This window comes from Bolinopsis microptera, chromosome 7 (assembly GCF_026151205.1).
Source record: "Bolinopsis microptera isolate Bmic1 chromosome 7, MBARI_Bmic_1.0, whole genome shotgun sequence".
Lineage (NCBI taxonomy): Eukaryota > Metazoa > Ctenophora > Tentaculata > Lobata > Bolinopsidae > Bolinopsis > Bolinopsis microptera.
The window spans coordinates 4046879-4074814 of record NC_087078.1 but is presented as its reverse complement, the minus strand read 5'-3'; the positions used below and the strand labels follow the sequence as shown (position 1 = coordinate 4074814).

General features: G+C 37.7%; 1 protein-coding gene across 4 annotated transcripts in view; it reads left to right on the top strand.

The window, feature by feature from the left end:
* Positions 1-27936, top strand: part of LOC134818978 (alpha-actinin, sarcomeric-like) — a 136659-nt gene that overhangs the window by 93805 nt on the left and 14918 nt on the right. For 3 of the 4 annotated variants that reach the window (XM_063828718.1, XM_063828720.1, XM_063828719.1), the window contains 6 exons: positions 1137-1223; positions 25367-25454; positions 25591-25751; positions 26163-26341; positions 26876-26985; positions 27725-27851. In XM_063828718.1, the coding sequence (XP_063684788.1) occupies positions 1137-1223; positions 25367-25454; positions 25591-25751; positions 26163-26341; positions 26876-26985; positions 27725-27851 (752 nt within the window). Of the gene's footprint in view, positions 1-1136; positions 1224-12283; positions 13215-25366; positions 25455-25590; positions 25752-26162; positions 26342-26875; positions 26986-27724; positions 27852-27936 lie in introns of those variants that run through there. The other variant, XM_063828717.1, reaches the window with a different exon arrangement.

Sequence of the window (27936 nt, the reverse complement as noted above, 5' to 3'; positions counted from 1 at the left end):
GTCGGCTAATTTCGGCTAATGTCAGCTAATATCGGCTAATATATACGAGATGATAAAGTATCCTCCCTACTGCTTCATAAAGTCCTCACATGTTTAGAAACCTTACTCTCGAACTGAACCAGATAATCAGTTTATCTGCTCCTATTTCCCCTGACCAGCTGACCACAGTAATACAGCCCAATTTCTAATGTTATACCCGACCAGAGCCTCTGTTAAATATGTTCTGGTAATAGTTCTAATTAGCTTCATATTCTAGATGTTCCAGTGCATAATGGCACATAATATGATATGTGCGCTCCAGGTGACCAGGTGACCAGGTAGTAGTAGTAGTCCAGGTAATAAGGTATAATCTTTGTTGTACTCGTTAAATGACAAGTATTAAAGGAAATAAGAAGATTAAGTTTAGGATGGTATATAGTCCGTACTTATCAGGGTATAATGTCAGAACGGTATACTCTGTAATAATATGTCATTTGTAATAAAATTCCTTCGATGAATTCGAGATTAAAATTAGGGCTGGGATAGTATAATAGGGTGGCACGTGGTTGTGCTACAAGGTGCTAGCCTGTGCCAATGGTATGCACACTAGAATCTAGTGCTGCTTTAAATATGTGCCCAATCTTTGAGTTTAAATCTAAGTTGCAATGCGCATATCTTTGTGTAAAATCATGACATATCTTGAGCATATTTTGAATTAATTATCGAACTAACGTATTCTCTAAATGAATGTAGAAATAGTTTAGGACAGATCACATAGTTTGTGTGTTACAATGGCCATTGTTTGGCAGTTAGGCCACCCGAGTTTTCTTATGAATATTTGGTCTAACTGTGGGCGTTACTGTTTATATTTTAGACAAATAAGGAAATTTAAACAAAATCTTACAATTTATAATTCTTACAACTTATAATGCTAAATGCACTCAAGTGACTTTATCCTGTCACTATTGTTATCTAGCTACTAGTACCACAAGTGCAGTCCACAATGTACTTTTGACTGGCTACTGAATTTGAATGGCAAACTTAACAAAATTAATTACCTTTTTATTAGTAAAACGACACACACGAGAGTTAGTTTTAGAATTTCTGTTGAGAGCTTAGTAGTTTTGTTCATAACTCTAAAACTGTTATATTTTCAGAGATCGTGGACGGTAACCTGAAGATGACACTTGGTATGATATGGACTATCATATTGAGATTTGCAATCCAAGACATCTCTGTCGAAGGTAATGTTATTTGTTATCTTGATAGTAATTACTACAGTTTAGTAATGTGGCTCACTCTTCATCATCTTCATCTCAAACACCATCTTGCAACTCTCTGACCCCAAGTCATGATCATGTCAATTGTCACATCATTTCCTTCAAGAATAGAATCGTTCATCTTTCACTTGATACTTCCATATGCATAGTTTCAGGAGCCTTTGTTTGGTCTTCATCTTAAAATACGAGTGCAACTATCATATTATTTGTCACATGTTTATAAATATGTGAAGGGAAAAAAAGAAGATTTATAGAACCTATATCTGTTATCATAATTATGTTTGTTACTTACTGATGATGACAAGGTTCTTCAGCAGTTCTCCCTCAGATGCCTCCTCCTCAACCTACAACAGTTCTTTAGTTCTTACCCTCCATTAATGTTTCAGTGTTGGATCACAATAGTTATTTCAGTCATTATTTCTAGTGATTCTTGATTATTTCTGGCAATTATGCTAAATGTGTTCACCTGATAATCTATTGGGTATGCTGGTCATATTGTTGTAGTAATGGATAAACTTCTAGAATCTGGCTACTCCAGATGACGATTTCCTTCTCATGTTAGGGCTGTACAATTTATAATATAAACACTGTAAACAAATTTTTAGAACAGTTTGTGTTTCATAGGAGAATTGGTACGAGGCTGGGCATGTTCTCAACTATTTTCGAGTTGGAAAAGGTTCATCAGAGTGGCTATTTACTGGATGGGTAATTTGCTGGTTTGGTTTTCTCTCACATCTGGGACATCTTCAAGTCTGAACATTTTTCCTTCCAAAAAAGTTCACCCAGCTCAAACTTTGTCCAGTGTTTAAGTGATGGTATTTTCTTGTTATTATCTTAATCTTACTCTTTGTTGTGTGTCTCTCTAAGCACAGCACCGCAGAACGGACCCGGTGTGTACGGGTTTACCACCTCTCACAAGCTGAACTGTGAGAAATGTTTCTAATAACAAAGAAAAAGACTCACCACCCCAACACCTCCCTTATGTAGTCTCACGTACACAGCGTAACTTACTCCGCATAACTTACTCCGCATATCACTTAACCTAAAAACGTGATCAGCTTAAGCGTATTTATTGTGGAGTTAACAGGGGTCTTATTGTTAATTGTTGTAGTGTTTTACTAAGGTGATTATATAATAAGGTGAGGTGTTGAAACGTAGCGTGGTGTTCCGGGGTCTCGCCCTGTGCACACACAAGCTATAACAGTATAACACAGCCTGTAACGCTCTTTACCTGCAATAATCTAATGTATTCCTCATATTAACTTACATAACTTACATAACTTACATAACTTACATAACTTACATTTAGCAAACATTTCCGAATTTATTTATTTTTTCAACTTCCTCCCACCACACTTCACCATTCTCTCGCGTCATTACTTATCACACTATCGTAACATACAACCACCGGATAGTGATTCTATTTCAAATTATATTAACACTCAGGTTAAGTACATCTAGTGCAGGATCATTTCACCTTATACTATTCTAAGTACCGTCTAAGTACCCACTCGGTAGAAAACCACTTGGTTAGTGAGGCGGTTTGAACTGATATGACTATAATAATGATCATTTTCTTGCGGTAATATTAATATGATATTTTAACCACACAATATTGATTGGTTGGACAATGCCTTAATTGGACCAATGCCCTAGTATAGGCTAAATCACATTTATAAAGTTATAATATCCGGGCAGGTTTTAAAATGGGGTTTTGGTTCGACCCCAGCCCAACCGAGAACTTGGGTTTAATCCTCGACTACATGGTCGTGACCTATCTCTGTTTCAGTGTTTCTGTTAATATCTCGTTAGATCAGTGAAACTATTGCTGAAATACTGCTTATTATATAACCGTATTTCAAACATGATTTTACCGACTATGTTCAACTGCAACTGCAACTGTCAACAACTCAACAACGAGAGATTTATGACAGTTTAATTGGACGAAGTGGATTAGCTGTATGTTTACACTGAATACAGTGACCTGTTTCTTTTTCATAATGACCAGCTCATTAAATGTAAAATAATAGATCAGGGTCTGTACTTCTTCTTCCATGCCAGTCTACTCGCGGATAATGCCAACAGTGGTCATGATTAGAGAATATCATGAAAGTCGATCAGAAATTGGAATACGATAAAAATTGTTTCACTGTCAGCGTGGTAGATAAAATTTATTAAAAATGACGCAAAATTGGCACAGAATTGGTAAAATCAATAAATTACATTTCTTAATTCTTGTTTCATCTATACCCACACCTCTTGTAGTGGGACAAGCATTGGTTGCTCGTAAACGGGCTGCATTGGTTGGGGGACGAGCTGCATTGGTTGCTCGTAAACTGGCTGCATTGGTTGGGGGACGAGCTGCATTGGTTGCTCGACGAGCTGCATTGGTTGCTCGTAAACGGGCTGCATTGGTTGCTCGTAAACGGGCTGCATTGGTTGGGGGACGAGCTGCATTGGTTGCTCGTAAACGGGCTGCATTGGTTGGGGGACGAGCTGCATTGGTTGCTCAGCCTCCCTGCAGCGCTTCCACACCAATCCTATGATGCTGTGAATAAAGAAAAATGTTTCAATCACAAACAAAATTATGCATAGTGACATTGTGGGCAGCCAACACGTCTTCTCAGGAAGGCATTTCTATGCCCTTTTATCTTAATAATCTTCTTTATTGAAGGATTGTTCTACTTCTGCCGTGTATCAATATAACAAAATATAACAATTATAATTGTGGAAATCTCCTCTGTTCAAGCATTAAATTTAATAAATAAACTTTCTAAATAAACAACGAGTAGAATGATCACTAGATCAGCTGATTGACTCTACATGGCACAGGAACTCCCCCAGTATCCAAGGGTTAGAGAGTGATGATAATGTATTGGATCCAAGTATTGGTTTAGTCCAGTGCCCGGATAACACTATTATTGGAGCTCTGTTTACAATGGTCACCATATCTAACACACTCCTAACCGTTATAATTACAGCTGCACCTGTTACCTTGAAATAGTCCTTATTCTCAAGAGTTTAGTCCCACTTGATAAAATATCAAGTTTCTAACCAGATAACCGTATCACATGTGCGCATTCTAAAATATAATAAATTACACAATACAAGCCAGGAAAGGGTGGATGGTTTTGAACTTGGTGAATAACCGACTCATTGCTTTCTTTATCGTACAGCATATTTGTGATTTTTATTTGAACTGGTCATGACTCGTCTTTCTAGACAAATACCAAGTGTTTCTGGTAATCCACAGATATCATTTAGAGAATTCGACATGTAATATTTAATATCTCCTACACAATCTAGCTTTGAGTTAGAAAACTTATCACGAGATTTAATGGTGTACATTTTAGTGTGAGATGCTAGCAGCTTTATACACTTCTGATTATGGTCGTCACTCATACGGTTTGGTGGAACCTTTTAATCGTAGAGACTATGAAGGGATCAACTTCAGCACACGTTTCAGAATAACTCTTTTTGCTTTTGTTACCTGGTTTTCTCTTTATCACAAGATGTTCTCATCGAAGTAGTAGTAAAATAAGGTAGCAAGTTCATCGACATCGTTTTCCAAATTGCCACGGTCAGTATCACAAGCCTTTGTTATTAAACAGTTACCACGCTTAGCGGATCCTTTCGGCGGGAGATTACAAGGAACAGGAATTCTAATAAAGCGCGAGATTAATGCACGTGCATATTTTACGAACATATAATTGCTCCGTGATTCACGGGAGTCTCGCGCAAGGACCCTTCTGGATTGTTCTGGCGCCAAAAGAAGAGTTCTTCACGCTTTTGGGACACTTTGGGCAGAATTCGAGCTTAAATGGAACGCGCGAAATCATTTTTGTGGACTTGATTCCACGCGCACGTACCACCGTTTTCTGTTATTTCCGTGAACGCACGTGCGGCATTTAGCTAAGCGTTCAGCCTGTTCTGCCTCAAAATAACTCCCCTCTGACATGAAGTTCGCTGTAAATGAATATTTATAAACGCTGTTTTATAGTAGTTGTACAGCAATACTAAGGTAATGGGACTACTGCGGACCCTCTACCGTCCAAACCTTGTTAACAAAGCCGCAGTCAAGGTTCGGTGAACGGTAGTCAAAACTCTAAGTGGTAGAGAACATCATGTAGTGGATATCTTGAGAAATGAGTAGTAGGTAGAATGTAATGTTGCTCCTTCATAAATCGTATTTTTCTCCGATAATAAATTGACATCAAGTCTTGAAATTATTCCAGAAAAATTTCTCGAATTATTTAGTTGCAGCGTGCCACATGGCTATCTAAACTCCAAACCCTACCCATTTTTTTTTTATTGAAATCTTTCAAATCAGTCAATTACATACACGTTTACACAATGAATTAGTTAAATATAATATTGTCCTCTAAGCATGGATTGTCAAAGTTGAAATTGTCTCGGACAAAATGTATGTAACCAAAGGACCTGAGGGTCACCAAAACACAGATATTGAGTGCAAATGCAGCTCCTGCACAAGCATGGGCCCTTATAAAATTGTAATAAGTTACTTTAAACAAAATCACACACCCATTCAATCAATTCATAAAATATTGTGCTGTGAGATGAAATTGAGAAATATGTGAATGCAGACAGCAAGAATAGATAATCTTGAATAAACTATTTTACGGATTTGTTTCTATTGAATAGTCAAGTTCAGAGTCCGAATCCACCGGGATAATTTTCCCCCACATGTAAGTGGAAAGTTTACTTTTAAAATCAGTGATACTCTCTATCTCACGGATATCTAGAGGAATGTGATTCCACTTAGTGTGGGTCCTATAGAAGAAATTCTTGGCAAAAGCGTTGGAGCTTGCTCGAGGTGAGATAGAGCTTACAAAACATAGAGAGTCCATGTGACTATTTCTGAGCCTTGAGTGGCCTTGAAATGGTTGCAAATATGAGGGTAAAGTGACAGGTATATGTTGCTTCACAATTTTAAAGAAGAAGATGAGATCCAAGAAGTCAAAGCGGTCTTCAATCGGCATAATCTTCAGTTGTCTGCATTTTTGAATGTATGTGGATGGTGGATAACTCATATACTCCTCGTGAAGAATCCACTTAATAGCACGCTTTTGGAGGCCCTCCAGCTTGCTTATCTGGGATTTTGTGACTGGTCTCCATATAACCGAGCAATGCTCAAATAGGCTCCTCACTAAAGTGAGATACAGTACTCTACGACGATTTACGTCTTGGACAAAATAACAATTTCTTCTCGCCATGCCTAATTTTTGGTTTGCCTTAGAAAGGACTTTGGAGCACTGATCTTTCCAATCGAGATTTGATGTCACAATTACACCCAGATCCTTTTCATGATCAACATAGTCAAGTGTGATTCTTCCCATGGAGTATACAAAGTTAAAGAGTGGTAGGACACTAAGGAGGGAAACTGTTTCGGATATCCTTCCTGCGACGGTGAGGACCTTACATTTGTCGGGATGAAATCTCATTTTATTAGAAAGTGACCAGTCATGGAGATAATCAATGTCCTTCTGCAGTCGCAGGATATCAGACTCCGAAACAATCTTACGCCAAATTTTAGTATCATCGGCATACAGTGACAGTTGTGTGCCTGGTGAAATCCCCACTGATATATCATCAATGAACATAATGAACAGCAATGGTCCCAAAATTGACCCTTGAGGTACACCAGACTGGGCGTTTTTCATAGAAGAAAACTTGCCACTTATCAAGACCTGTTGTTGCCTGTCTCTTAGATAATCAGTGATGAATTTCAGTAGCCTCCCATCAATACCAAATTTGCTCTTTAGCTTAAATAATATAAGATCATGGTTAACCGAGTCAAATGCTTTGGCAAAATCAAAGTAGACTACATCTGTTCTCATATTTTCATTCAGTGAGAGCGCTAGGCTGTCGCACAGTCCTACAAGATTAGTTGCACAAGATCTCTCAGCTCGGAAACCATGCTGTTTGTCATTGATCATGCCATTAGTAAGTGCCAATAACTCATCGCTTATTATGCGTTCAAGAACTTTTGTGATTAAGCATGTAAGAGAAATTGGCCTATAATTTGAAACCTCATGTTTATCCCCTTTCTTGAATATTGGTACAATGTGCCCCAGTTTCCACTCCCTTGGTAGTGTCCCAATGTTGTAGCATGAATGAAAAAGTATTGATATAGGGTATGCGAGCCCAACCGCACAGTTTTTCAAAAGTTTCCCATGGATACCATCAGGTCCATAAGCTTTATTAGCATTAATATTGGAAAGGATTTTGCTAACCCTTCTGTGGTCAAATTCAATATCAAAGCGCCAATCATTAGAGTAATCTATATCTATGTCATAAGTTGATGCCTCAGAGAACTGCTCGAAGAAAAAGTCATTAAATAGGTTGGCCTGGTCTTCAGGGCAGTTGCGGACAGTGCTGAGCAAGGCCTTTATCTCTCCGACGAGCGGGATCATCAACAACCTCGTTAAACGCTGTTTTAGTACATATAAACAGTAATCTGATCAAGAAATCAATTTTATCTTCTTTAAAAGTCTAGAACACACGTACATGCACCTCCTTCAGTCTTTGAACCCGACTTTATCCTTTCGGTGGCTCCTAAACGCGCTGCTTTCCCTAGCAAGAAACATGAGCCCCTTTATCGGACTTTCCATCTCAGACGATGGAGGCATCTAGACTAGATAGCTAGATGTGAGGAGGAAATATTATAGATAACCCCGAAATGAAAGTGAATGCGAAGATTCTATTAGTCGATGTTAGAGTGGACGCCAATGTTCCTTCTAACATAACAGTCATACTGTATTAAGTTCTCACTATAGGATTAAAATCCATAATAGTTTTAGCTGCTTTTATATGAATTACAGCGTACAGAGATACGATATAGGAGATTATCGTGCCTGAAATTAACTCCAATTTATTGTTTATATTTCACTTGATGCTTGGTAATTGGGGTCGATCATATTAGGTTATTGGGGACGAAATGAGAGTGTCCACTCTGTGTAAAACAAAATGCTTCATGCATTCATAATCATATTGCATATAAAGTTTCCGGTGATTGCTCCAAAGACTCTTTTGTATTTCCGCCAGATGTGAGTGCAGTATTTGATACTCTATCTCGAATTCATTCATTTTCCCCCTGATAAGTGCTTTTCTGAATGATTCAGTGCTAATTGATTCAATTAATACTTTCGTATACGGTTTGACCAAACATACCTTACAGATCTGAACCAATAAAAACATGCGACTCCCTCTAGGCTAGATTTTGCAGAGTATTTCAGTCCAATAAGAACCTTTGTAGAAACAGAAGTGGAGATTGATGGATATTTTCAGCTCCTGCGCTATCTGCTTCTCATCCCTCTGTTTCAAAAGTTACTATGATGAATGTTTAATTAAATAACTAAATTTAATATATCAATTCATATTCTACTGCTTCTGATTTGTGTACTGTGGTTTAACTCTGGAATACGTTAAGACATTTTTTCTTAAGAGAAGTTTTTCTCGTTTTCTCCAGATCCTCAGTTAACTGTTGAATCGTTTGTTTGAAATTATCTCCATTTTAAGGGGGTTAGATTGAAGCTTAAGGATTTCAACGTTAGATAAGGTCGAAACACTAAATAATAATTAATATACATTATACAATACGATTATAACTATGGTGGAGGATTAAACTTCAGTTAAGTAACTTATCCAGTTCTTACTAAGTCTTCCTTTCACCTTCAATTGGTACATGCTATCATATTTTTGCTCATCCACACATGAGCATTGCAGGCGTACATCACAACATTACTCGTTAAAAGATATCTTTTGGCTACTATTCTCGTTGCTTTACCCTATGGTTAAAAAATAATAAGTTATGAAGAATTTATAACTTATTCAAAGTATTCTCTGTTTTTAAAAGATTATTGTGATATTGAATATAATATAACTGTGGTGAAGCAGTAAACTTCAATAAAGTAACTTTTACAGTTCTTGTTAAGTCTTCGTTTCACCTTCAATTGGTACATGCTATCATATCTTGGCTCCTTCACATCTGCCCTGAATTTCTTAAATATTTAATCACGATCCTTTAAATTGAAGCTCCCTTTTCCTTGGCCCAAATCCCATGCTGAAGTTCGCATTATAATAGGCTGTAACACACGAGTATGAAGTGCTAAATGTCTTATTATCCGAACGACGGCAGTTCCAACCATTAAAAAATGTGTACCTTGCTCCTTGCTCGTAGTTACCTTACTTTACAGATGATGGTAACCTAACCCAGTCACTACATTTACATGTTGCTTTTTATTGTTTCCCTCTATCTCATCATAAGACGGGTTCTAGATCCATACTACTCCCCCCTACTACCCTCCCATATTATTGCTGTAACTCTCGTGTTATAGCGTTTCTTGATTCCTGTTTAACGAACATATTTATTTAAAATAATTTATGATATCGAAATTTATTTTCTTATCCTGATACTTTTGTGTACGCTAACTCACACGTGGTGTCTTCTTATTCGATCATGTCTCGAAATACATTCAGCAATGTTGAGCCTGATGTTGAGCCTGATTTGGTTTGGGTATTAAGTATTAACAAGTTCCTTCAATGGAACTTCTACGTTAGGAAATATGTTCAGTTTTAGAATATGTTTTATGGAGAATGAAATCGCTTTGTTTAAGATATTTCGTTACAAGCTTCATAATGTCAAACTGAACGAGATATGAAATTGTATTATTACAATATTTGCAATACGCTCTAGGCAATAATCCAAGAACTGCAAGTTTTTGAGGCTCTAGTCGTGTCATCAGATTTATAAGCAACGACGACAGATCGTCTGTGAACTTTTTTACCTTGAGTTCAGGAACAAGGAGTTTCTCGACATGTGAATCATTTGTCCCAACCATGACCACACAAGTACCAAAGTAACCTTTTGCTCTTGAAGACAGCTCATTCAATTGATTATTCAATCCCTTCATACTGTAGCCACCAAATGCCCGAGTGTAGCAGGTAAATAATATTCCGATGAATGATAAGATTAATAGATTCGTTCCAAATGGTAAGATAAGATAAGATATGTATTACTATTACATACTAAACCTATGAAAATATGTTGTAAAACAGTGGCCAAAACAGACGCGTACTACATAATGATAAGAAAGACAATATTAATGATTATTACACTATTACATTATTACAACACTGTGCCCTTCTTAAGAAGGAACCGGTTTCACTGTTATCATTATATAGATAAGACTAGATGAGAACCAGTTCTCACTGTTATCTTGGAACTCAGTTACCTCCAGTGTTAAGATAGTCATTTGGTTTTTTTATGTGACATATTGTACTTGTTTATTTAGGTGTCTTGGAAAAATATGAGATTATCTTTAATAATTAATACATTAACACGACAATAGATAAATAAGTATATGTCATATATTGGAGATCGAGCTGTCCGTTTTGCTCTCCGTCGAGCTGACACAGCAAGGCTGAATTAGAAGAAGTAAGGGTTGGAGTTAGCATTAAATTCAGAAATTTTGTCAAGATGTTCACGCAATCGGTAATTCCCGACTCTCAGATTACATTCCCAAAATTTTAACGCAAAATAAGATTTAGATCAACATCTAGATTTTAAAATAGTAACATAAAGTTTTTATTCTCTGACTCTGCATTCCTAGACGAATGGTAGTTCTACTAATTAAACCACACTTTCCACATCCAACTCTCTAAGTTCCATTATAAAAGTACCCGCAAGTGTGACGGGATCCTGAATATTTACGAGCTCCTAACCCCCCTAATTACTCCTCTATCCTCAATAACAAGGGTCCTCTTCTCTCTCTCCTCTCCTGTGTATAATGACCGAGATCTGGTGACTCAGTGCTGTCCTGTAGTTGCTTAGAGATTCGCTCAGCTCCTTTTGTTTGCCTCATAAATTTATTCAGGGTTGGTATTAAAGCAGGGTAGGTGTTCAATTATCTCTGGCCCTTTGTCTGGTATGCACCCCACCATTTGTGGTGTATGCAGTGTCACCTAGCGAGTGTTCGGAATGTAACCTGTTTCGTTACCCCGCGGCATTGCTCCCTTCCCCGTCATTATGAAACTTGTTCTCATTTCGGGGTGGTTAATTACTAATTACCTCATTAGTCAAACCAAGCTTATTCGAGATGGCTTGGCATCGTCACTTCAGTACTCTTCCTGATTCGTATCTTGTTGTTGATTATCTCGTTGCTCCTTAAATAATAACCTAATATGACGGCATCGTATTAATAGTTATTAGTTTACTATAAAAGTCGGTATTAAACCTTGTCACACACATAGTTTAGTTCCCGCCCAAAGTGCTGTTAATCTAAGATTCCCAGCAGCAACTCAGCCCACGTGACTACTACTAAACCACTTAGTGGATTATATAACCATTTATACCCTCGTCCCGGACGGGAGGGGACAATTGCTGTCCCTTTAGGTGCTCTCTTTCTATGGTATTATGTCTGGTGTACATGCAACCTAAGGGCCTCTCACTTCCGGGAAGAAAGACTCTTAATGTTTAAATTCTCCTGTAACCTTGCTATGCGAGTTGTGGTACATTTAATTATTTAGCTTGTATATAGTTGGGAGATTATTGCCTCCTCTAACTCTAATGATTCTCTTTGTTGTGTATGTAATACAGCTTGACATTCTGAGTTTTCTGACGTTGAAACGAGTATGTTTGTTCCACCTACCTATGTTGAGCTTCGCTTTTTATTTTGTATTTATAATTAGAGACGTCTTTTGTTTGCTGATATTTTTAGTGTAAACAACAATAGCAAACTTTCTACAGCTATTGTTTTTTGATCCCATGAACAGTGTTCATTGAACACGCATTTAAATTAAAGAATAAACTTGTAGTTGTAGGAGAGCGTTAGGGTCCACAAGATAGTTACAGCATCTTGTAAATATGTTTCTGGCCCATATGTTTCTTGCTCATATGTTTCTGACCATGCCAATCGTTGAATCATTTCTTTGTAAAGTTGTAATTGCTCTTCAAATTGAGTTTTTGTCCCTAAATTCTCAATTCTCATCCCACCAATATTATAGCGGAGGGTGGTTATCAAAGCTCTTCACAGAAGATCTTCGCTAAACCTGTCTAGGCCTGCATGGCCGACGATGACTACGGATCCTCCTCCTACCACACCTCCTCCTTTCTCTCTCAGTTCCGGGGTTCCGCCAAACTCTCCACTAAACAGTACTTCCTGTTATGGTGTCGGTACGACGTGCAAAGGAACGGGTATCTGACCCGCAAAGAACTGGAGATGTTCCTGGCTGAGTTGCTGATGGTGACCGGGGACATCCACTTCTCCCGAGAGGACCTGAGTCAGATGACAGAGGGTGTCCTCACTCAGTTTGACAATAACAACAGTGACTGTTTGGAAATGTGGGAACTGACGGAGATAATTCCAGTTGAGGAGAACCTGCTCTTTAAGTTCAGAACTCAGACAGCCATCACAGGACCTCAGTTCACAGCAACCTGGAGGAAATACGATCCCTTTCGAGCTGGTTTGATGGAAGCATGTGACATACACGACTTTATGCTTGATATAATCGGTACAGTCTGTGACATGCAACAAATCACACGATCAAAGCTAACAGAACTCACCCGGAATGTGGTGGAGATCCTCGACCTCAGGGTCGGCTCCAAAGTTAGAATGGCAGACATGGCCTTTCTGCTCAACGTCGACTCTACCTTCATGAACTGCATCAAAAACGGTGACAGACTCTCAAGATCAGAATTTGGGGAGTTTTTCGACCACTATGATGCGGATATGAACGGTTTCATCGAGGGGAACGAGCTGATGTTACTTATGGGAGATCTGATGTCCAGATTTGGGATTGATCTGAACGCGACAACGCTAGCAGACACTTTGGGGAACGTACTGGACAGTTGCGATGTTGATGGAGATGGGAAGATTAATAAGGAGGAGTTGGCTCTTCTCTTCTCTCATATTGACCCGGAGTCTTACATCTGGGGTAAGTTTATTATGTTAATATTGTTTTTTAATGGTTTTAAAAGGTAAGTGATCTGAAATTGTCAATTACCTTTTGGTTAGCAATGCGATCTTTTAAACCTATATTCGACTTTCTCTTCGAAATCGATAGATGTTATTATAATACAATGTTTAAAATTATACATAGAAATTTGCTTTTTTAAGTATGTAAATGTAAATCACAAGATCTTTATTGAATATATGCAATACATATAAACTTATACATTATACATGTATATCTTTAAGGTTATACTAATTTACATACATGGAAAATATTTGTCCCATTGTCATGACGTACAACTATTGTACTAGCTATTGTACTAGCTATTGTATCTATCACAACTAACATGGCCCTTGGGAGGGCTTGTTAAGACTGTTCGTCAGTTTATCACCTCTACATTTAACTATAAATATAACTATTTGTTGGTCATGTTTTCCTTAGAGATCACTCTTTTCTTCTTGGAAATATGCATTGACAAACAATCGCACCTGTTAGATATTCTTCACATGCATGTTATTGAGTAAACATGTATCCTTATTCAAATTGTGCTGGAGCCTAAACTAGAGTTTTCTCAAAATCATTAGACACAATAGAATTTCAGCTTAGATAATTGTAGACTCAAATACATTCTATACCTGAATAATCTATAATATAAAGTTTTTCATCAGTGCTGAGGTCAGATTTGAATTCTGTCCTTTGTTCACTCTCCTTAACGTAAGTATACCCCTTTGCTCAATATCGTCGAGGTATTCTCTGAACTCTGTGATTCGTGTGTATCAAACGGAAGGTTCAAAGGCTCGATACTAAAGTGGATCCTGGGTTTTCAGTGTTCAATTCAGTGTGAACACTAGGCTACTAGAAGTAGCAGTATCCTTGTGGTGTTTGGAAGACATCTTCAACCGTTTTGTTGAGGAGGTCCTGATAGAATTTGACAAGATAATATAGTTCGGACATTTTCGTGCTACTGTTTATTATCTAGTCTATAGTCTAAATAGATAAATATGAAGTCAATGTCAGCAGCTTGTGTTTCACAAATGAACGAAAATCTATCCTCTAGCTCTTGGCTTTAAGTCTTTCGAGACACTCTCTCGCGAAATTAATCTGCTTGAGCTTCTGATGTGTTCATCAGTAGCAAATATTTACGTTTCAGGACAAACGCTGATATTTGTGTGTAAAAGTTTTTGTATTCGAATTCTATTACTATCGTTGATTTCTGCGTTCTCTTTTGCAGTTACAAATTGTTCGGGAGTCTTAGACTACATCGCTGGTAGCCCTTAGTTATATTAATAACGCTCCCTCTCTTTTTCTAACTGTACGTCCAAATATCACGTTTCCTGAATATGACTTTAGGTAAAAATAAAACTTTATCCCAATTATAAACCTCTTGGTAAGATACTGTTGGAAATGTTGAAGGCTTCGTAGCATACACACAGTCATTTTCTGGCTCATCAAATTCATTATCACTGCTGTCGCGATGCCAATTCGCTTTTGCAAAGCATCGTCTTTGTCGTTTACTTTCCGGAGGAGTGTAGACAGTAGCTTGTAGGTTACCGATGCTCGATCGCATAACTCCTCGGCTATCAGCTGAGGAGTCACCATCTCAATCTTTAGTTGTAACTTGTTACTGTGAGGTTGGTTATCGACCCGTTCTCGTGGAACGACTCCACAGGATTGATAACATCGTAAACAATTCTTTGTGATCTTACATTCAATAATCAATAACAACACGATCGAATAAGCTAATTTTTCATTAGAACGCATACCGTGAGGAGTGTCATGAGGGTGTGAAAGTTCCCGTCGTACTCAATGAAACAAGAAATTTCAATGAAACAAGAAATTTAATTTTAGCACATTTTACAGAATAAAAGATGTAAAACAATTCATAAAATATAATGCCCATTTGGTGTATGACTTTTTGTCCTTGACTGCTTGTTTGGTTTTGGAAGGACAGGTAACTAACGGGGCAAGGAATGCGCGTGCCTGGGAGCTTTTGCACACACCAAAACGCTAGTTCAGTTAAGTTTTTAGAGACAAGGCTCACATTAGGACTATACGAAAAATTGTTAGCAGACATTAGGGGTTCTGTTTAAAGTTTTTACTATATAGGTTGCAGTCTTGTTGTGACAAAAAGTCTACACTAAAATGCTTGATTTTATATTGTGTAGTTCAAGGATTAAAAATGCACCTTCAAGGTTGATATTGGAGAGCAGGCGAAAGATTATGGCTTAAATTTATCAATGGTTATAATAAGCTATAAATATTTTAAACTATACAATGCTAATTAAAAATTTCTTTATACTTCATTCTCAAATTAAAATTTAAAAATTCAAAAATATACATTCATTTTATTAAAACTTTCTCACACATACTTTACTCACAGGACAAGACTTGGAAAACAGTAGTCTAGGGTAATTTAATTTAGATGTGTGTGACCAGCCAGTTATAATGTTGGCTGGTCACACACATCTAAAGCTGGTGTACTGGGTTGTTGACACTTGCCATGGCAATCTTGGCATTCTGGACTTTCTCTTGAGTCATCTGGTCGCCAAAAAACCATGTGATCTGAAGCTTGTTAAAATTGGAATTATCATTCTTTTTAGAAATGTGGATGCCCTCAAAATGGTAACTAAAGACGTATCTAGTTTTAATTACCAAGTCGAGTCCGTTCGATTTCTGTTTCCTCTTTTGTCTGTATACGTGTCAGATCTACGATACGTCTCTTCTTTTTGCCAAAGCAAAGACCGGCCTTTGTCCTCGGGGATGTGGCAGTAAATGGATAACTTAATAGTTTACCTTATCTTCATAATGTTATAAGGATCATGAATATTACATATGCGTAAGCAGTTGGTCGTAAATATAGATACTAATAATAATATTTACGCATTATTCGTCTTCATTTTAAATTTTTTTTTCCTATTAGGGGGTGTCGGCGCCCGGGTTTGTGTTTGTATCTCCTTACTCCTTTATATTAATAGACGTTTAAATATTATGCGAAACTTCCCGATTGTGGCATCAAGGGTTGTGATTCTTTTTTCCAGTTTTTTCACTGACTGGAGTATGTGGACATAAAGCCCTCCTAGGAGCAATAGCACTTCTTTGTCTTTTAGTTGGTCCGCAATGTCCTGGAGTGGTGATATTGATATTCGATTTCTTTTAATCATTCTTCGCAATGAAACCACTACAAACATAATCTATCAGCAAACCATTTGTTGTACACGGTACGTGACTAGGACTCTAGTATTTGTATCTTTGTTTTCAGTGGATGTTTCGTTCATAAAAAATACTAAGTCAGCGTATTTCCTGTTCGAATTCCACCTTGAACTTACGTACTGTTTTACTGCCGTCCCAATGGACATGTCCATAGTGTTTAAATCTACTCTGCGTGTACCGTTCATAATTGCGCAAGGATCCATCACGTCTGGAATTTTACAAATATTTAAAAGTAAAACAATATCCTGATCAGTCTCAAAAGTTATATCCCGAGGTGTCGGCGCCCGGGTTTGTGTTTGTATCTCCTTACTCCTATAATAGACGTTTACATATTATGTGAAACTTCCCGATTGTGGCATCAAGGGTCGTGATTCTTTTTTCCAGCCTTTTCACTGACTGGAGTATATGGCCATAAAGCCCTCCTAGGAGCAATAGCACTAGGATAAAAATCTGTCAAGCATCATTTTTGGATTTGTGATTGAATAGACGTTTACATATTACGTCAAACTTCCCTATGGTGACATCAAGTCTTTTCTCCATTCTCTTCGCTGACTGGAGTAGGTGAGCTGGGGACTTCTGGCACTCTGATCACTGTTATGAAGCTCTTTTATGAGCTAGTATTCTGAGCTAGGAGGCCCACCACCTATAAATCTCGACTTCACCACCATCGGTTGATAGTGGTGCTGTGGATAGGTATACCTTGATGTATGCATTTCCGTTTTTGCTTTGTTTGGAGGTTGGGGCTGGTGAGGTCGATGGTTTGGAGGTTGGAGGTGGTTGGATGGTTTGGGGGTTGATGGCCATCAAACCCGATAGCTCAATCTAGTTTTCTCTTTCGATAACCACAGCGCGACAGAGGGAGTTGAGCTGAGAAATGCAAAACATGAGTGATTAAAGCAACGCATCACTTCAATTTCATGTTGATTTAATTATCTATGAGTGTAATTTAGTTTTTTCCCTGTTTGATCAAGACATCTTGCAACTTAGAAGAAGTATAGCAAATTAACCTGAACTTCTAAAATTATTGATATCGTATTAAATCTCACAGCCCACCTCTAGATTTGAGGTGGGCTGTGAGCTCCACCATTGGTAAATATCCACCTCTCCCCCGTCAGTTGTTAATGCTGCTGTGGATAGTATTAGGTATACCTCGATGTATCCATTTCCGTTTTTGCTTAACTTTTCGTTGCTACACCCCATATGCATATAGGTCGCTAGACCCAAGATTCTTCCTTTCATTCTGAATATAAGTGAATTATGGAGTTGTTCTTTAGTTGTTATATATTAATGATAATAAATTAATAATAATAAATTAATAAAATCTACGTGATCTTTAAGGGACATAGATTCGTTTAAAATGACGAATATCATTTAGCCCAGTGTTTCTAAAATTAGATTTAATTAATGTTTCTACAATTAATGATTAAACTCCAATACAAGACCACAAATTTATACTATCTATAAAGTATTATAAATGTAACACTCATCAGTTTATAATAACAATACAATTTGTATCTCCAGTTTGGCTTTCTAACCATGTAAACGTTAGCAAAGCTTTACAGCTTATCAGTCGAAATTTATGCTTCTTATTCCGGAGTAGAAGTCCTCACTAGGATTACTTTGTGAAATAAGCTGAAACAGTGATTAGCAAATAATTCAGCATACGATAAACCCTAAAATATTGTTTAGCATCAGTGCTACAGTAGCTAAGTAGCTGTATTATATATGTGGACGTAATTCGGTAATTTTTCTCTCAAGATTAATAATTACTAATTACTAATGAGAGATAAGTATACTAATTGATAATTTAATTAGTAAACTTTATCCTCCTCTTAAAGCTCTTCTGAGTTTCCTGAAAAATTTGTATATGTAACGTACTCTGGTTGCTTCTGAGATACTATAAATACACGTCCACCATGGCGGCACAGCTGATTCCTCACCAAAGCGTAACAAGAACCATGTTTCTGTACATCTCGCGCACGTCCAAATCTTTATCGTGTATATAATATACGGTAACCAATCTTTGTCTTTTGGATTGGAGGGTCAGGCTTTTAAAATACTTTTGATCATTTTTACGTGGCTACCACCAATTAAATTGTGTATTTATGTGTTAAAAACTTCCCAAATCGAATATATACATAAAATATAATCTAAGCTGGTAGACGTGTCACTGACTCTCGTCACCACTTAATGTTAGAGAACCAAGTCCAATATAGTATGATGATTGTCTCTCCGTGCATTTCTTATCTCCATATTGCGTCGAGATAATCCCTGAACACATACTGACATGCTGGCGAAACAGTCTGCGTTCTATCTTGGAGGACACTGAGCTGGTCGATGACAGACACAAGAAGTTCTTGTGTGTTCACGAAGGAATTGGTCAGTCCCTGATCATCCTGGAACGATAAAGAGCAGCGCTTCAAGATCCACGTTAGGCCACGAAGAAAGTGTACCGACATCAAGATGTCACTTCTTAGCATGTTGTTTAGATGTCCCAGTGCTTTTGCCTGTGTATCTTGGTTAGTGTGGTTGGCAGCTATCTCACAGAGTGCCGCCTCATAAATGCTAAAATTCTTGATATAGTCATCTAAAAGATCAGCACCATTAGCCGCAAACTTAAGGTCTTTTAGGGTTTTGGGCGAATAGAGCCTCTTGCACATAGCCTGGGCAGCAGGCAGCAGGTATTCGTACACTTCCAAACCCCGGAAAAAAACCGATATATCATGCACTAGGGTTTGCATTATCGGTCCAAAAGTTTTTATCGCCGATAACCGATAATAATTTTTCAATTATCGGGGGGGGGGGGGGGGGGGGGGGGGTCCAAGGGGAACTTTGGGGAACTTTGGGAAAGTCCCCCAAGATTTCTGAAGTTCCCCAAAAAAAAGTTCCCCAAAACTCCCCAAAGTTCCCCAAAATTCCCCAAAATTATTCAAAATTATTTAAAATTATTCAAAATTATTCAAAATTATTCAAAAGTTCTCTAATATACATTAATACCCATTAATGTTAACATGTGTGTTATTATAAGGTATAATCTTAACTTACTTGTTGATACTTGCAGCATGATAATTTGTTTGGCATTATAATTTTTTTGGGGAACTTTGGGGAACTTTGGGGAATTTTGGGGAACTTTCTGAAGTTCCCCAAAAAAAAGTTCCCCAAAATTCCCCAAAATTATTTGTTTCATTGATAATTTTTTGGGGAACTTTGGGAAAGTCCCCCAGGTTTCCTGAAGTTCCCCAAAAAAAAGTTCCCCAAAACTCCCCAAAGTTCCCCTTGGACCCCCCCCCCCCCCTATCGGCGATAACGATAATTATCGGCGATAAAATTTGGTCAGAACAATTAGCTTATTTTTCATCGATTCAGTGGCTTAATTAATCATACGTTCATGATTTATAACTTCCGTGATTGAGGGGCATGAATTCCCGAGATATCGTACACAAATTGTTTTGTTTGTTTGAAAGACCACGTGGGCCACCCATAAGGGCTTTGAAACCGGTTTATTTAATACAATATAATATAAACGTAAACTGCAATAATATCATAAAATTCCTGTCGATCCTAACTCAAATAATATAAACTGTTGTTAAAATAATAATACCCCGTGTCACATTATTAAAATATATGATATAATTGTATATAATTGTAAACGCGTAATTTCAAAATAGTCAATTAATCGAAAGTGAAGTGGTAATAACAATCTCCCCCTATGACTCCATGATGGATATTAATCGTCATATATCTCCGGCAATTAAGGCCACTCCATTCGTCGAAAGTAAGAGAAAACCGAACTCCGTCTTTTTTCAACTTAACTAAATCCTGTTTAACTTCATCTTTAGCAGCTTCGTAGAATTCAGATACTTTACCACGAATAGTGTTAGGAGAGCTATATGAGCGACAAGTTTCTTCTCCCGCATGGCATCTCTGATGAAACTGCTGGTTGCAATTTGATTAAAAGAAAGTCTGTCCACAGCCGCTAAACGGCTATACATTTCGGCTTGAGTTTTCTTTTCGATGTAAGATACTATTAGGGACTAATTTTTTTGGTCGCTTGACTTTGGGGGATGCCGAAGATTTATCATTATTAGCAGCTGCATTTTCTATACCGTGTTTAACTCTCAAGTGGTACCAAAGACTAGTGTAAGACCTTTTGGCTGTTGTGCTGAGAAAAGACTTGTCACATTGCATGCAGGCCACGTTGTCCCCCTCTTTTCTGAAATGTTTCCAGATCTCGTTGGTTGACATATCAAGATTAATTAGTTTTCCGAGACACAACAGAAAACAGATAACAACTGATACGTGTAACGTAATCAATCAACGATTTAAGCAAATGAGCGACCCAGGCAAGTTAATCATCGGCATTTCTCAGGGGAGGGGCGTGGAGTGTGGACTGTGCAGGAGTGTATTGTATGGTTATGGTGTGTACTGTGTCGGGTTCAAATTATTACCTTATACGGTTGTAACTGAATTGATAGCTTGAAGTGAACAGCTTATCTGTAATAGGGTGGGGCGAAACTACGGGATACTTATTACAGATTTACCGTTTAAACTTTAATTCCGTTGGATTCAAATATGCAACTATCCCATGAAATATGAATACTTTTACATAGTACATACCTTGTTTCACCAATATCTTATGATCAATCTAGTGAAAATGGGAGGTAAGAATCTGCGAGTTAGCTGTAAAGTCTCGAAAATTCCGAAATTATTTTTGAAAAGAAATTTCTGAAATTATCGGTTTATCGGTCAGAAATTATCGCCGATAACCGATAACGATTTTACTACGAATTATCGCCTATAATTTTATCGCCGATATTATCGATTGCAAACCCTATCATGCACGTGATTCTTTACGGTCTGGACATCCAGAAATCCTTTTAAGCACCTCTTTAGAACCAAGTCGAGGAGATGCGAGGGGTCCCAGACTTGCATCTTTGTGACCTTTGTGTTATTAACTACCGCAGGAGGAGTGTCCAGTTGCTGGAAGATGGCTTCCACAACCTGCGAAGATGTTTAATAAAATCAAGCTTTTGATTTTAATGTATTATGTTAGTATTATTATAGGAATGATCGATCACACATAAAACTAAAAGTTGGACGGATACTTTTTGTTTGCTTTTAAATAACACTTTACATTACACATACATTTATACTGATCCCAAATCGAATATATACATAAAATATAATCTAAGCTGGTAGACTTGTAACAGATTCTCGTCACCACTTAATATTAGAGTACCAATATAGTACGTAATGACATCTCTCTGCTCGATGATCATTATTTCTCTCCGTGCAGTTCTTGCTGCGACGCGAGACAACTATAGGGTTCCACAACCAGGAGGAACGTATGCTCGACGAGATATTTCGTTGAAATAGTCCCAGAAAGCGCTTCAAGATCCACGTTAGGCCACGAAGAAAGTGTACCGACATCAAGATGTCACTTCTTAGCATGTTGTTTGGATGTCCCAGTGCTTTTGCCTGTGTATATTGGTTAGTGTAGTTGGCAGCTATCTCGACGAGATATTGCGTTGAGATAATCCCGGAAAGCGTATTGACATGCAGGCTGACAAAAATAACATTATGTTATGGCAAGGTTGCGGACTGTGTACAAGTGCTGGTGGTTTAAATTCTTGTGATGGTGGATTTAGCTCGAACAATGCTGGTGGAGAAGAATCTTGTCCTGGCGGCAGTGACTGCATCTTGAATTATACTGAGCAAGTCAATGACAAAGAAAAGAAGCTCTTGCGTGTTGACAAATGAATTTTACAGTCCCTGATCATTCTGAAATGATAAAGAGCAGCGCTTCAACTATGGGGGTTTTGTTGCTAAGAAACACTATTTGTACTACCTGGATTCGACAATTACTGGTACAAGGACGGTACATAAATAAATATTAAATAGGCTGACTAGGGGCCATTTAATTCTCCCTCTATCGACAGGAAATTAATAATAATAAAAATAGTTTTCAAATGCTCAGTAAAGAGCGTCAAATAAAATTAATTGTAAGCTTAGCGAACCTTTTTCTTTTTCTGAAAATCTTTAAGTATCTTGAATACTCAGTTAACCACCACTATCTGATCTATCAAGTATTCATCCTGATCCTCCCCCGACGACCGACAAGTCATGCATTCTCTGCCCGGGAAGTTTTTTCTTTTGCAAATCTTTCAAGATTTTTAAGATAAGTGTTACTAAAACTTGTGTCTGTTTTAAAAGGTCCTCCTCCTGTGAAAATTCCTCCACTGTTCCTAATAGGAAGTTGTTTAAGAGTCAAATTCTATGATCGTAAAATGTCTTTCCGATAAAACATGAAATTGCAGACGCTGGCATTCATTATTATATGTAAAATATGTAAATGGTAAATCGCCAAAGTGTGAGTTTTAAAGGCGATTCTTTCTTCTTTTTTGGAGGTCTTCGAGAATTTTAAAGACTAGTGTTACCACTACTTCCGTTTCTTTTATAATGTCATTATTTTGGGACAAGTCCTCCACTATTCCTAATAGGAAGTTGTTTAAGCGTCAAATTCTATGATTATAAATGTCTTTCCGATGAAACATGAAATTGCAGACGCTGGCATTCATTATGTTAAATATGTAAATGGTAGATCGCCAAAGTGTGAGTTGAGGCGAACATTTTCATTCTTCTGTACATCCTTAAGTATCTTAAAGACAAGAGTAACTACCACTCTCGTCTGGAACAAAAGGTTCAAAAGAGGAATTAGTTAGAGAGAAGAGATGATGCCGGTAAATGAACTTTTCACTTCTTACAACACACGGCCAGGTCTTTCTCCAGGAAATTTAAGTGAGATGAATGCACTCGACAGCGAGACTTCCGACGTCTGTAACACGAATAAATGTTGCAGCACTATAGTTTAGAGTGGTAAGATATTTTAACATACTTTTGTATCTACCTGAGCGATTTGCGTGTTATATTATTTTAAATGTACAAGTTAATTACAACTTAACCTTCCTGGGTAATTGAACTTATTTTAATTCTCCAAGAAACTTCTAGACTGTATCCTAGTTCCACTAGATTATGCGGAAACTCCATTACCACCTCAGTGTTACCTTTAACCAGATACCACAGTCAGCAGGTGGCTGAATAAGGGGTGGTGGTGTGCTCCATTACCACCTCAGTGTTACCTTTAACCAGATACCAGTCAGCAGGTGGCTGAATGGGAGGTGGTGGTGGCTTATTGACTTTATCATCAGCTACAGTGATATTATTGTAATCATTACCTTAAAAACAACCATAGAAAAACAGTATGAGATAGTCCCATAGAAAATTATTAATTGTCGAATTTTGGCGGCAACTCAATGGCCCTTAACACGACTGGAAGAACCTTATTTTCAAGTTAAGGTTGTTGAGTTTCGCATCTTTTACAAACGTATGAGGGTGGTAATCCATTCCTATCTTGATTAATGCTGTCACTACATCCCAATTCCCAACCCATGTAGTTATAGCTCTCATCATTATCTCGCTGAACCACTTCCCTGGTTGCTCCAGCAATTGGTGGCTACTTACGGTCCTCACTGAATATTAGTTTCTTAAACCTTTAACAACTACAGAATAAATAGTATGAGATGGTCTCGTAGAGAATTATTAATTGTAGAATTCTAAGCAAGTATAAACTTGTAAGAATGTCTTATAAAATAACAATGCTGCACTTCCTCGAGTGTAGCCTCTTTTCCCAAGCTTCGCTGCAGCTTTTCTTTCTCGAATAAATTTCGTTTTTGGGGAAAACTATTATTGAGTTATTTTTTAACTGATCTCCGCACTCAAGCGTCATCATTCTGACTGGCCGGGCGGGTCTTCTTATGGCCTCAATTCGGACTTTCGCCCCTCTTGGTTCTATTATTCTTTTGAGGGACCGCGGTGGTTCTTCGCCCTTGGCCACACGCCGTTGTCCAGACCCCAGCATGACTCCGAGCAATACCGAGGACAGGTAGAAATAGATTTTCCTACTCGACATGGACAGGTCGTTGAGCACCTCCTCTTTAGACGTGAAGTTTAGGTTGGTGTCCATTTGCTAATTGGTTAATGTTTTAGTTGCGATATGGGAACCAGCGATAACAATTTATATATAGTATAATCTAGTGTGATCTGTTATATAATTATGAAAATAGTCTTTTAACGACTGGTTTTTCTATAGTAAAAGAAGAAAAGTAAACAACGCTAACAATCAAGTGTTGTTGATGAAGTGTCCAAAAGACAGCAAAGCCAAAAGAATAACACATCGGATTCGTAAAATAAAGAGAGATTGTTATGAATTACCGAAAAGAAATAACCAAATACAGTAAAAAGAAAAAGAAAAAAAAAGAAAGAAAATAAGTCCGATGTGTTTAGTAAATATGCGTACAACAACAACAAGTACAATGCGTACAACAACAAGCGCGCAAAGGATAAAAAGAAAATAAATAGATTATAACAACGAAACGATTGAAGATACAAGAAAGAAAAATAAATATGAAAATGAAAGATGCATACAAAATTTTCCAGGACATTTCCAATTAAAATAAACCAAATTATTCTTTTCTACCAAGCAACGGTTCCGTCCATACTGGTAAAGGCGCTCACTGTCTGATTTTTAACCCCTGGTTCATGACAACCATAGTCACTTGGTCACATAATCCGATCATACCAAACACCACCGCCACATCTCCTTTACTTCATCTCCCTTCTCTCCCCAACAGGAGGACCCTTAAACTGTTAAGAGGTTCCTCCAGGTCTCACTGCCTCCCTCAGTTTGAATCTCAAATAGAAATGATTAAGAAAACAAGACGCCCCTCTGGGTCGCTGTCTTGTTACAGTCCAGCAGGTATTGAGTGTAACAACTCGCTGCTTCTGGAGTGATATGACTATTACAATTCCTTTTCTCGCTTTCGCCTCAAATTATCTGTAGTTTTAACAGTATTTGTGTATTTCAGAGATGAGCGCGAAGGAGGGTCTGCTACTTTGGTGTCAGAAGAAGACGGCGCCTTACAAGAACGTCAATGTTACTAACTTCCATACAAGGTCTGCTCACTCTGAACTGCTTTAAATTTAATGCCAATACAAATCTTTTTAAAATTATATTCACACTGACAAATTGTATATAACTGACATTTCATGACCCATTTTCACTGATTTGACCTCTATAATTCACCCCCAGTTTCAAGGACGGGTTAGCCTTCTGTGCTCTGATTCACCGACACAGACCGGACCTGATAGATTACAACCATCTCCGTAAGGACAATGCTGTGTACAATCTACAGTACGCTTTTGAGGTGGCGGAGAAGGAGCTGGATATCCCTATCATGTTGGACGCTAATGGTAAATTATAGTTGTTACAGTAGTAGTATTAGTAGCGGTACAGTAGTTGTAGTAGTTTCTGTGGCGAGTAGGTACAATGGCGACCGGCGCGGCTGTTACAGGGCTATTAGCCGGCTGTGACGCCCTCTAACAGCCGTTTAATACTAATAGCCGTAACAAAACACAACTAAGCGTAGGCTAATAGCCGATCGGCATTGTACCTATTTGCTTTTGTTGTAATATAGCAGTTGTTGTACTAATGCTGAACTTTTCTTTAATCAAGTCTATTTCAGTCGTCTAAGCTTAGAACCGTTTTCAAAAATAATTACAGATTAGTAAGAGTACAGAATTATAAAATAACACTCCCACTCCGTGCTACTATATAAAATATATATTATATATATACTCTGCAATATCACTCCCACTGTGCAGATATCGCCAGCACTATGAGACCAGACGAGCGCGCTATAATGACCTACGTTTCCTCGTACTACCACGCCTTCGCTAGCTCTCAGCAAGCTTCTCAAGCTGCAAACAGGATCTGTAAAGTACTCAATGTTAACCAGGAGAACGAGACTCTGATGGAGGAGTACGAGAGTCTGGCTTCAGGGGTAAGGAACTTAGTACAGCATTAACTAAACAAATGAGCTCTTCTTCCAAGGTGTTCTCTTTATTTCCCTTTCACACTGTATATACAGGGAGGGGGGGGGGGCAAAAGTCAGTACCCATACGTTGGGTGGGGGGTACCAATGGCATAAATGGCATAATGGAGAATTGGCCAATAAAAATTTCCATTTATGCCATAAAACGTATGCCATTTATGCCATTTTTGATATAATACATTTCTATTTTCTTTATTTGTCATATGAATCTTTAACGATCATTCCAAGCGTTATAAAGCATGAAAAATGTCTCTTATTCAAGTACTAATAATAATTTGCGAATTTAAAGTCAAATATGAAGACCTAAATTCATGGCATAAATGGAGAATTGGCCAATACAAATTTCCATTTATGCCATAAAACGTATGCCATTTATGCCATTTTATGCCATTGGTACCCCCCCCCCCCCCGTTGGGTCTTATACCACCGCCGTGTTTTCTATTAAGAGTACTGACTTTTTCCTTGATCTGTAAAATATTTCAGTTATTGGAGTGGATAGAACACATGATACCGTGGATTGATCAAATGAGGGAACAACGAGCCAGTAGTATTTCTGAAGTTAAAGCTAGACTTGAAGAGTTCCGAACTTACCGGTGAGTATAGTTGTTGCTTCCGTCTAGTAATGCTGGGGAATCTATATCGTCTTCCTTTTTAAATGTCACTGTACTTAGGATTAAAGGGTTTTGTTAGTATTCTTTGCCGTTATCTTCCGTTGTTCCGTTATAACATGTCGGTAGATAATATAGTATAATACTATGTAGATAACAGATATTTATATTACATTAGATAGTTCAGCTGTTCAGAGCTTGAAATATTGGATGCTAACTAAACTCTAAATAAACTTTAATTTTTCCTGAAAAGCTAAATTAACTCTAAACAGGTTTCCGAATGGGACATCAGGGTAATTATTTGTAAAAATCGTAAAATTGATTGTCTTTCGTACCTCTCCCTTGCCCAACACTTGATTCACAGTGCGTTCTTATGATTTGATATATTTACTAGTTCTACCCAACTATCACTTTACACCGCTCTCAGATCACATTTCTGAGCTTTAGATTATGGTGACATTCTTTAGCTAGATATAAAAAACATTGTCCCGAAAATATAATCTAGCACAGCAGCCACCAGCTGTTGAAAGAAAAGAAAACATACGTCTTACAATGATTGAACTATTTTCTTGAAATATTGGTTCAGATTTCAATGAACACTGATCACTTTATTTGAGCTGTCATTGACATTGTATACTGTAATATTATTAACACTGTAGTCATTGTAACACATTATAATATCCCAACATCAACTCTTTAAGCTGTAATCTAACGTTATCTCCAGATTGACTGTAAAGCCTCCTAAGACGGAAGAGAAGGGGAAACTGATAACAGACTACAACACACTGCAGACTAAGTTACGGCTCAGTAACAGACCTGCTTTCTTACCTTCTGAAGGAAAACTTATCAATGTGAGATTGCTAATAGTTTTACCTAAAATGTCATATTGTATTCCATTATACTTACCGTGGTCCGTGCTAACTTCAGTTTCAGTTA